This window comes from Salvelinus fontinalis, chromosome 24 (genome assembly GCF_029448725.1).
Source record: "Salvelinus fontinalis isolate EN_2023a chromosome 24, ASM2944872v1, whole genome shotgun sequence".
Classification (NCBI taxonomy): Eukaryota; Metazoa; Chordata; class Actinopteri; order Salmoniformes; family Salmonidae; genus Salvelinus; species Salvelinus fontinalis.
In genome coordinates, this window is record NC_074688.1 from 28,546,514 (window position 1) to 28,558,582 (window position 12,069).

The window sequence follows — 12,069 nt, forward strand, 5'->3', positions numbered from 1 at the left end:
GCATAATGTTGTTCACAACGTCAGCTAAATCAACCTCTTATTACAAATTCAATGCCACATGTTTACACCTCATGAGATATTTCAACCTCGTGTTTTTCTCCTCTAACTGTGTTGTAAAGGTTTGCTGAAATGAGAAAAGGATAATTGAATGTAATTTGCAGTTGGTTTGTTCCTTGCGATGTTGCATATGTAATGTTGTCTCTGGCTGGAACAACCTTTTACGTTAAATTATCAAATAAATTAAACCCATCAATCAATTCACATGGACATGCATCTCAAAGGAAGAACTCGGATTGCGCTTCAGTATTTTCCCTGCATGCTTTTCTTCTGCGACCATACACACTCCTACTGAGTCACGAGATGCTCCTGCAGTCTATCAAAGCGCGCGAAGCTGGAGGCAGCGAAGAGGATGCGTGCGTCTCCGGTGGACTAGATTGCGTGTTTGGGAATGTGTTTAACCAGGGTGGATTTCCTACTCTTGAACAAATAATTGTTTCCCAAGATCACACCTACTGAATTGAATGGTTATGAGTCCCGAGAATGTTCATGGAATTGTTGGAAATTCTGGAAAATATTTTTTTCTGCAACCATGTTTGATCGCGAACAGAGAGGAAGATAGTATCAGCTTGCTCTAATTATAACGCTGTTGCTTTAGGTTACATATTCAGTATAGGCTACTTCTGTCAACTGGAATACCCAAAGGAACAAGGTGGAATAGTTTTTCTTCGTCCTATTTCTATTCTGCAACCCCACAGAAGCCCTGCTGTAGTAGTAGGCCAATGTGTTTCAAACAATGAAACAGAAATGTATAATTTTTTGACAGTCAAATGTCATAGTCAAGACGTACTGGACTGAGACGGTAAGTTTAGCTGTGTATTTTTGTTTGCTTGTAAAATGCGTTTGTATAGTATATTGACATTGATGGGATGATCTACAAACAACCACATTGAACGTTTGAGGATATGAATGGTTTCACCAAATTCAGTTATTACCAGCAGTTGTTGTTATCATATTCATTTTAAAAATAAACGAAGAAATATTTATATTATCCAGAAAATGTATGTAAATGCTTTGCTGACTTTGTTGTTAGCCTCTGGATTTTTGTTGATTTAGATTCCGCTGGACTTTTTCTTTACTGCCAAGGACGTTGGAATTAGTCAACCTGCCCTCAGGGCAATTAATACGATTTGGTATGTAAATCTGATCCACTCCATTGAGCATGACACATTACAAATCTGATTCCCCCTGTCTCTGTCCACTGACTCCCCAAAATGTAGATTAGGGGTAATCAATGTTATCTAATCTAACCTGTCTAGGTGAGTGAGATTGCCTAGCAGTAGCAGCGATGTCTCGACTGTACTACAGGAGGACAGACAACTCCTCCTACAGGGACCGGATCGCTCTGAGGATTGTCAGGGCCGAGTCTGAACTGTCTGGCCTGGAGAAGAACTACCTGGGAGCAGTGGAGAAAGGAGACTACGCCTCAGTCAAACAGGCTCTAGAGGTAGGGATGAAGGGAGGAGAGGAAAGGAGGAGGGTGGAAGGAAGGGAGGGGATGGATGAGAAAGGAGACTTTGCACCTCAGTCAAACGGGCTCTGGAAGTAGGGAAGAAGGAAGGAGAGGTAGGGTTGAAGGAGCAAGGGGGAAGGGAGGGAGAAAGAGTTGGAGGAAGGGAGGGGGAGAGAAGGGAGAGAGGGAAAGTGTACTATACCTCCCTCCAACAAGCTTTAGAGGTAAGGATGGAGGGAGGAGTGGGAATGGAGAGATGGAAGGGAGGTAGAGAGAGAGGAAGAGGGAAGGGAAGGGTGGGAGGGAGGGATAAATACGTCTCAGTTCAAGTACAACATCAATAAACATACAATTTGCTATCATGATACCATATAACTAAGTAAACATCCGTTGTCATTCCCTCTCCCGCCTGTAGGAGGCAGAGATCTACTTCCGGATCAACATTAACTGTATAGACCCGTTGGGCCGCACAGCTCTGCTGATCGCTATTGAGAATGAGAACCTGGAGATTATAGAGCTGCTGCTCAGCTATAACGTTTACATCGGTGACGCTCTGCTACACGCCATCCGTAAAGAGGTGGTGGGGGCCGTGGAATTGCTGCTCAACCACAAGAAGCCCAGCGGGGAGAAACAGGTAGAACAGTTACAGAGTGCTTCCCAAATTGCACCCTTTTCTTGAGTGTTTGCTATAGTCACTTGGTGGAGGGGTTCACCTGCATACAGCACAACACACTGTCCTTGTGTTATCACCTACATACCAATAGGCTACCTGCTTTACAATCAGATTGGTCTTGAGAACGGCCTTAGACCAGACATGTCGATATAGAACAGTCTCTACTATATGCCTTCTTCTTGTTTTCCTGTGCTTTACACTACCCCATCCCCTCCCAGGCACATACTCATTCCTATAAGGATTACTTCAACCCTATTTTATTTTTCATGGAATAGATCAGCTATGAAATTAGCAGATTTGAGTCTATTAAATAACATTACTTGCATCACTTCTAATCCCGCCCCCTTCTTTTATATAATGGCCCAACCCCCCTCTCCCCTGGTTAGGGCTCGGTGGAAAACATTAACATTCAACCCTAACTGAAAGCTACAAGGACAAAATGTACATGTGCAATTTAGAAATGTTTCTCCATGCTATGACACACTGTATATTTGAACCATTTAATGTTGGTGAATTACATATTCTTCCTCCTCACATCTCTTGCTTCAGCACAGTGTCTCTCTCTTCTGCACATAATTCCCTTTTCACTTCTCTCTCTGAATGTGTTGGTATACTCTAATTAACTGGTTCTCTCAGAACTGCAATGAGATACGCTACTCTGGGCAATTTACAAATTTTCCCCATACACTTGCACTTTGGATATTTGAACTATAATTCTTACTATATATTCTCCACTGCATCTCTTCCCTCTCTGTGTTGATCTTGGTTGCGTCCCAAAATGGTACCCTATTCCATATTTAGTGCACACAACCCTATAAGCCCTTATCAAAATGAGTGCACTATATAGGGAATATGGTGCCATTGAGACTTGAACAGGTGAACAGAGGTATGATAAAACAGACAGGGGGTCCCTTAGGTTTGAAAGAGAATGCTTTACTCTGCTCATCTCTATATTTAAATCACTGCTGATCCACTAAACTAGATGCTCCTCACCACATCTCCTAGCCCTCCTGTGATTCCTCTGTTTGCAGTCTGTTTACTTATGCACTCGCTTCGTGATATGTTAATCATCTGATTTACATGTCTGTTGATCACTATAGCAAACGAGTCAATAGGCAGGTACCGTCTTTCATTTGTATAGGCTACTGTATTTTTCTGATTTGTGTGTACAGTGATACATCTGTAACCTATTGACGACATCTTATTATGTGATACTGTGAAAAGGTTACATGGTCTCACCAGGCCTAAGGGCAGGCAGGCAGTCAGTAGGAAAAGGAAAAGGTGCAAAAACATATTTTTCTAAATAACGGTAGTGATGGTAGAATAAATAAACATGTTGGGAAGATAGGCAAAATGACTTACAAAAACAAACAAACTAGGAGCAAAAATGTATTTCCCCGGTGTGGCAGGTAACCTAGTGGTTAAGAGCCTTGCCACAGTAACGGAAAGGTTGCTGGTGCAGTGTCCTGTATGCTCTGAAGGGGAGAGTGAACATATGTCCGTGGGGAGCGAGGGAGCTCCAAGAAGCAACACACAAGGACAAAGCATTAAAAATAAATGCTCAAACTGAAGGAAAATAACTTCACTCGAATTACATAGATAATTGGGCACTTGCGAACAAGTATTTAGCAGCATGTTAAAAACAGTAACAATATTGGCATGTCATAATTATACCAACCTCAAGGGTGCACAAGTGAGACCGGGGCTGTGGCCCTCACAGGCAAAACTCTTCCTAACAAAGGATACAATATCTTGAATTATGATATTAGGCTATTTAAACTGAACCATTTATCTTGAAAAAATATATTTTAGTGTGACTATTACTCTTGTTTGCAGAGGGCCAAAAATAGAACGTGAAATGTGACCGGAAGACATACACAGTCCTGAAATGCATACAACTTTATCAAAATACACTGCATTATCAAGGGTACATATATGATTTAGCTCGTTTTAAAACATGTAACAGAACAGAATACAGTAGGTCTGACACACACGCACACATGCACACACACATACACACACGCACACATGCACACACACATACACACACACACACACACACACACACACACACACACACACACACACACACACACACACACACACACACACACACACACACACACACACACACACACACACACACACACACACACACACACACACACACACACACACACAGATATACACACACACATTCACACACACACACACATACATACGGACACACATACCATTACAGAGATAGTATATGGGGCTGAACACTTCTCAAACACATTTTCAAAGACGTCAAAGAAAACTCCCACAGCACCAGAGCTGCTCTGAAACACTTTGGATTCAACTAAGATCCTTTTAACTAGATGGACAAGAACTCATAGAGCCTCCCATTTGGTTAGCTATTGAGACAATGTCTACATACCCCACACAGTATTACATCTGAGTTAGGATTCTGTCCCTCCATCAGATGGAGAGAGGGATAGAGAGAGAGGGAGAGAGAGAGGAGTGTAATAGAAGAGTGTATTTACACCATCTCATCTTTCTATCAGAGGAGACCGTTGCGTCTCGCTTTCACATCTCCACTGTATCCCCACCTCTATTTCTCCACCTCTCTTTCTCCACCTCTCTTACTCCATCTCTACTGTATCCCCACCTCTATTTCTCCACCTCTCTTTCTCCACCTCTCTTACTCCATCTCTACTGTATCCCCACCTCTTTTTCTCCACCTCTCTTTCTCCACCTCTCTTACTCCATCTCTACTGTATCCCCACCTCTTTTTCTCCATCTCTCTTTCTCCACCTCTCTTACTCCATCTCTACTGTATCTCCACCTCTCTTTCTCCACCTCTCTTTCTCCATCTCTACTGTATCTCCACCTGTCTTTCTCCACCTCTCTTTCTCCATCTCTAATGTATCTCCACCTCTCTTTCTCCACCTCTCTTTCTCCATCTCTCTTATTCCATCTCTACTGTATCTCCACCTCTTTTTCTCCATCTCTACTGTATCTCCACCTGTCTTTCTCCACCTCTCTTTCTCTATCTCTAATGTATCTCCACCTCTCTTTCTCCACCTCTCTTTCTCCACCTCTCTTTCTCCATCTCTTCTGAGGGAGATTAGAGATAATGATAATAAGGTCAGACTCCATCTCAACAGCATGACCTAACTGCCAGCGATGGTAGTCATTGTTTCAAATTCACATTGTTAATGCAAACACATCCTCTGGACCACACGCATGCACGCACACACACCATCAGGAGCATCAGGAATCAATGACAAGAAGACCTGTGGTTTACGGGAACATCACTTAGATCTGAGTTGTTGTGATAAGGGGAACAGTAATGTAATCCTGTCATCTAGTATTTCCTCATACTGTAAGTGAAGTGGTCACTCAAGTGCCTCTTTCCTTATTATCTCCTCCCAGAGGGAGACCAATCAGACTGTGGTTGTGTCCCAGATGGCCCCCTATACCCTATATAGTGCACTACTTTTGACCAGAGCCCTATGATGGTGCCATTTGGGACGCACACTAAATGATTAGACCCTGTCAATCAATCAATCAAATTGATATATAAAGCAGATGTCACAAAGTGCTTTTACAGAAACCTATCCTGAAACCCCAAAGAGCAAGCAATGCAGATGTAGAAGCATTGTGGCTGGCTAGGAAAAACTCCCTAGAAAGGCAGAAACCTATGAAGAAAACTAGAGCGGAATCAGGCTATGAGGGGTGGCAAGTCTTCTTCTGGCTGTGCCCGGTGGAGATTATAAGAGTACATGGTCATTAAGGCAAGATCATTCTTCAAGATGTTCAAACATTCATAGATGACAAGCAGGGACAAATAACAATCATAGTCTTTATAGAGTTATCCCGGGACAGGGCTAACCAGGCAGGATATAGCCACACCCACATTGCCAATGCACAGCCCCCACACTACCAGAGGGATATCAACAGACCACCAACTTATTACCCTGAGACAAGGTGGAGTATAGCCAATGAAGATCTCCCCACCGCAAGAGCTCGAGGGTGCGCAAAACCAGACAGGAAGATCACTTCAGTGACTCAACCCACTCAATTAGAGTATAGCGATACTCAAAAGTTATGCACCCCTCCTAGGGACGGCATGGGAGAGCACTAGCAAGCCAGCGACTCATACGGTCAGAGGCAGAGAATCCCAGTGGAGAGGGGGGAGCCGGCCAGGTAGAGACAGCAAGTGTGGTTCGTCACTCCAGTGCCTTGGTGTTCACGTTCGCACCCCTGGGCCAGACTTTACTCAATCACAGGACGCACTGAAGAGATGAGTCTTCAGTAAAGACTTAAAGGTTGAGACTATTCTATAAAAATTAAGGATAGGAGAAAGCCCTGCCTCCAGCTGTTTGCTTAGAAATTCTAGGAACAATAAGGAGTCCATGCAATGCTTTGTAGGTTATCAGTAAAACCTTGAAATCAGCCCTAGCCTTAACAAGAAGCCAGAGGCTTGCACTGGAGTAATATGATAAAAATGTTGGGTTCTAGTCAAGATTCTAGCAGGCGTATTTAGCACTAGCTGAAGTTTATTTAGTGCTTTATCCGGGTAGCCAGAGAGTAGAACATTGCGGTAGTCTAATCTTGAAGTGACAAAATCATGGATCAGCATTTCTGCATAATGTTTTGACAAAAAGTTTCAGATTTTTGCAATGATAAGAAGATGAAAAAAATATGCTCTTTAAATATTTTTATATGTTTGTCAAAAGAGAGATCAGGGTATGGAGTAACACCGAAATCCTTCATAGTTTTATTTGTGATGAGATTATTTGTCAGATCCAACAGCAGATCTCTTTGTTTCTTGGGACCCCTGTTTTGTCCGAGTTTAAAAGTAACAAATGTGCCGCCATCCACTTCCTTTTGTCTGAAACACAGTCTGGTAGGCAATTTTGGGGCTTCACCATGTTTCATCGAAATGTACAGTTGTGTGTTGTCTGCATAGCAGTGAATGTTGGTATGGTGTTTCCGAATGACATCACCAGGAGGTAGCACATACAGCGCATTTGGAAAGTATTCATACCACTTCCCTTTATCACATTTTGTTACGTTACAGCCTTATTCTAAAATGTCTTAAATTAAAAACGTTCCTCATCAATCTATACACAATTCCCCATAATGTCCAAGCAAAACAGTATATTTTTTATTTTTGCAAATGTGTACATATAAACCCGATCTAACATCTCTGGAGAAACCTGAAAATAGCTGTGTGGCGACGCTCCTCATCCAACCTGACAGAGCTTGAGAGGATCTGCAGAGAAGAATGGGAGAAACTCCCCAAAACAGGTGTGCCAAGCTTGTAGTGTCATACCCAAGAAGACATGAGGCTGTAATTGCTGCCAAAAGGTGCTTCAACAAAGTACTGAGCAATGGTTTGAATACTTGTCTAAATCTGATATCAATTCTTTTTTTTTTATATATATATTTGCAAAAATGTCTAAAAGCCTGTCTTTACACACGCACGCACGCACGCACGCACGCACAGCTACTTCTCAAGTAAAACCTAAGCCATGTACGTCTATTGTATTGGTTCATAACAAAACATTATGGTATTGATATTGATAATACTACAATGTTGTTATTAATTCAGTTTAGTCTAATTCGGTCTTCTTCTTCAATCGATATCTGGATTGAACACATATCTTCTCTCTTGCCCATCATCATCCCTATCTGACTAAAAGCTTTATTTATCTCTGCCCCGCCCTCCCTCCAGGTTCCTCCCATCCTATTGGACAAGCAGTTCTCTAACTTTACTCCTGACATCACACCCATCATCCTGGCAGCTCACACCAACAACTATGAGATCATCAAACTGCTGGTGCAGAAGGGGGTGTCCATGCCCCAGCCACATGAGGTGGGTCTGAATCTGGATATATGCTACACTATGGTGTAGTACTATGGTAAATGATTAAGTACTACATGCTGCAGTATGATATAGTATGTAATGTAGTACAGTACAATAGTCACTACACTATACAGTATGATACAATAGTAGAGTACAGTATGATAGTTACAGTACTGCCCTCCCTCCACTAACTCTCCAGTACCGGTGTGTGTTCCAGGTGCGTTGTAACTGCATGGAGTGCGTGTCCAGCTCTGATGTGGATAGTCTTCGTCACTCCCGCTCTCGTCTCAACATCTACAAGGCCTTATCCAGCCCATCACTCATAGCCCTCTCCAGTGAAGACCCTTTCCTCACAGCCTTCCAGCTCTCCTGGGAACTACAGGAACTCAGCAAGGTGGGGGTTTTAACAGATATTTGCTAAGTTGATTTAATTTAATTTAATTAAATTGAGGTGGAGAATGAGTCAAAGAAGAGTGAGGAGTTGTCTCAGCAGTGTAAGTACTTTATAAGCAATTTATGGACTATGAATTGACTTTATCCTCTTCATTCTTATGTGGAACAAGACTATTAACTAACAGTTTCTGACTGTTTCAGGTAGAGAATGAGTTTAAGTCGGAGTATGAGGAGCTATCTCAGCAGTGTAAACAGTTTGCCAAGGACCTGTTGGACCAAACCAGGAGCTCCAGAGAACTAGAGCTGATCCTGAACTACAGAGACGACATCAACCCTCTACTGGATGAGAACACCAATGACCTGGCCAGACTCAAACTGGCTATCAAATACACACAGAAAGAGGTAAGACATAACCCATGTTTCCTCAGGAAGGTGTGTTTATTGTTATTTTACTGCATGTTGAAGCTCGGCCAGGTGGCTCTCCCTCCCAATGTCTTTAGTACAGCTGAGGGTTTTACATGTTGTATGTCAGTGGATAAAGCATGAAGCTAATGTCTGCTGTTATCTCTAAGATAGGATTTAGGAGTAGTAGATGGCCAGATTGGGGTGGAGACTTCCTATGGGAGTTGTAATTCTGTGGTAATCACCAGGTTGTGTCTGAAAATGGCATCCTTCCTTAGTGAAACAACACAGTACTGGAACTATGTCTCAGTCTGCTGTCCAGTCCCTTGATGGGAACGTAATGAAACATAATGATAAAGCAATAAGGATGCTACTAATAGGATAATGTTTGCTTGGAATACTAACTCACAATGCATCAAAATTACACAGAAAGCAGCATGTTGCACAGGAAAACAACAACCTTGGCCATGTCCTATATGGCACCCTATTCCCTAGTACAGTTATGAAATGGAAGTTGTGAAATGTTGCCCCCTACTGAGTAGAAGGGGACACTGCATCTGTACTCACAAAGAGTGAAGATGACTGTGGACTGCAGAAAAAACACATTCATTGCTTAATACTTTTAACCCTTTCCATGAGGTGGACATTTACAGTATGACACTGCTGAAAATACACAACATGCTATATCCCTTTAGGGTTAGGGATATAACAGAGATAAGACTCAAGTCTCCATAGAGAGACATTTATAAGAACTCCAAGTTCCTGTTTGAAAGAGTGCCTGTCCGTCAAATCTGTTCCTCATGAAACATTGTTATGTTCTTCTCTCTGGGAGATTTGATTGAACCATCTGCTCTGCTCTGTGTGACGTTGAGGTTAATCTCAGTCTAACCGAATCACAAACAAATTACAACCAAATGGATCCCCATCACTTAGAGCAGGGCATTGTGGGGGATGAGGTCATCAGTGAGGTCATCAGTCAGAGAGCGACTGAGACAGAGAGTGTTTTAGATGGTACCTGAGACAGTCAGAGTGTTCCTTATCAAACCTTGTAAGCAGAGGCAGATCTGAAAGAAATGCCCTTTTCACACATGCTGAGCCTAGTTGAGCCAAACTGTAATGGTCTGGTTACACATCCACCACAGTTCCTGGAACTGTGCTGACAAGGACAATATGAAGAGAAAGCATCCGGCGCAGCGCAGTACAGTGTGTGAGGAGGATATTAGAGAGGAACAGAGATGCCAAGGAGGGACACTTGGGACCAGGCCAGGGACAGCTGGTAACACTCACCAGACTGATCAGGCACATTAAGGTCATTAACAGCTGGAGGTGCTGCTGGACTAAACCAGACCAAACAGTCATTGACCGCGGCCCAAATGGCACATAGGGTGTAATTTAGACCTCCTCCATTAGCTGAGTATGTTTACTGCTGTACCCAACTGTCCAACTGTCAGTATGCTGTACCCAACTGTCAGTATGATGTACCCAACTGTCTAACTGTCAGTATGCTGTATGCTGTACCCAACTGTCTAACTGTCAGTATGATGTACCCAACTGTCCAACTGTCAGTAGGCTGTACCCAACTGTCAGTATGATGTACCCAACTGTCTAACTGTCAGTATGCTGTACCCAACTGTCTAACTGTCAGTATGCTGTATGCTGTACCCAACTGTCTAACTGTCAGTATGATGTACCCAACTGTCCAACTGTCAGTAGGCTGTATGCTGTACCCAACTGTCTAACTGTCAGTATGCTGTACCCAACTGTCCAACTGTCAGTATGCTGTACCCAACTGTCCAACTGTCAGTATGCTGTACCCAACTGTCCAACTGTCAGTATGCTGTACCCAACTGTCTAACTGTCAGTATGTTGTACCCAACTGTCTAACTGTCAGTATGCTGTATGCTGTACCCAACTGTCTAACTGTCAGTATGCTGTACCCAACTGTCCAACTGTCAGTATGCTGTACCCAACTGTCTAACTGTCAGTATGTTGTACCCAACTGTCCAACTGTCAGTATGTTGTACCCAACTGTCTAACTGTCAGTATGCTGTACCCAACTGTCTAACTGTCAGTATGTTGTACCCAACTGTCCAACTGTCAGTATGCTGTACCCAACTGTCTAACTGTCAGTATGTTGTACCCAACTGTCTAACTGTCAGTAAGCTGTACCCAACTGTCTAACTGTCAGTATGTTGTACCCAACTGTCCAACTGTCAGTATGCTGTGCACAACTGTCTAACTGTCAGTATGTTGTACCCAACTGTCTAACTGTCAGTATGCTGTACCCAACTGTCTAACTGTCAGTATGCTGTACCCAACTGTCCAACTGTCAGTATGCTGTACCCAACTGTCTAACTGTCAGTATGCTGTACCCAACTGTCCAACTGTCAGTATGATGTACCCAACTGTCCAACTGTCAGTATGATGTACCCAACTGTCCAACTGTCAGTATGATGTACCCAACTGTCCAACTGTCAGTATGATGTACCCAACTGTCCAACTGTCAGTATGATGTACCCAACTGTCCAACTGTCAGTATGCTGTACCCAACTGTCCAACTGTCAGTATGATGTACCCAACTGTCCAACTGTCAGTATGATGTACCCAACTGTCCAACTGTCAGTATGATGTACCCAACTGTCCAACTGTCAGTATGATGTACCCAACTGTCCAACTGTCAGTATGATGTACCCAACTGTCCAACTGTCAGTATGATGTACCCAACTGTCCAACTGTCAGTATGATGTACCCAACTGTCTAACTGTCAGTATGTTGTACCCAACTGTCCAACTGTCAGTATGCTGTGCACAACTGTCCAACTGTCAGTATGATGTACCCAACTGTCCAACTGTCAGTATGCTGTACCCAACTGTCCAACTGTCAGTATGATGTACCCAACTGTCCAACTGTCAGTATGATGTACCCAACTGTCCAACTGTCAGTATGCTCTACCCAACTGTCCAACTGTCAGTATGCTGTATGCTGTACCCAACTGTCTAACTGTCAGTATGCTGTATGCTGTACCCAACTGTCTAACTGTCAGTATGCTGTACCCAACTGTCTAACTGTCAGTATGCTGTATGCTGTACCCAACTGTCTAACTGTCAGTATGCTGTATGCTCTACCCAACTGTCTAACTGTCAGTATGCTGTACCCAACTGTCTAACTGTCAGTATGCTGTATGCTCTACCCAACTGTCTAACTGTCAGTATGCTGTACCCAACTGTCTAACTG

The 12,069-nt window shown here is 43.1% G+C and overlaps 1 protein-coding gene across 1 annotated transcript in view; it reads left to right on the top strand.

Moving 5' to 3' along the window:
• The first annotated feature begins 390 nt into the window (after window positions 1–390).
• The window catches only part of LOC129822232 (short transient receptor potential channel 4-like), a 29,060-nt gene continuing 17,381 nt past the window's right edge, over window positions 391–12,069 (top strand). Inside the window, exons 1-6 of the mRNA XM_055880330.1 lie at window positions 391–1,190; window positions 1,317–1,504; window positions 1,926–2,144; window positions 7,909–8,049; window positions 8,258–8,434; window positions 8,635–8,835. Of these exons, the coding sequence (XP_055736305.1) occupies window positions 1,346–1,504; window positions 1,926–2,144; window positions 7,909–8,049; window positions 8,258–8,434; window positions 8,635–8,835 (897 nt within the window). The 5' untranslated portion in view covers window positions 391–1,190; window positions 1,317–1,345. The remainder of the gene's footprint in view (window positions 1,191–1,316; window positions 1,505–1,925; window positions 2,145–7,908; window positions 8,050–8,257; window positions 8,435–8,634; window positions 8,836–12,069) is intronic.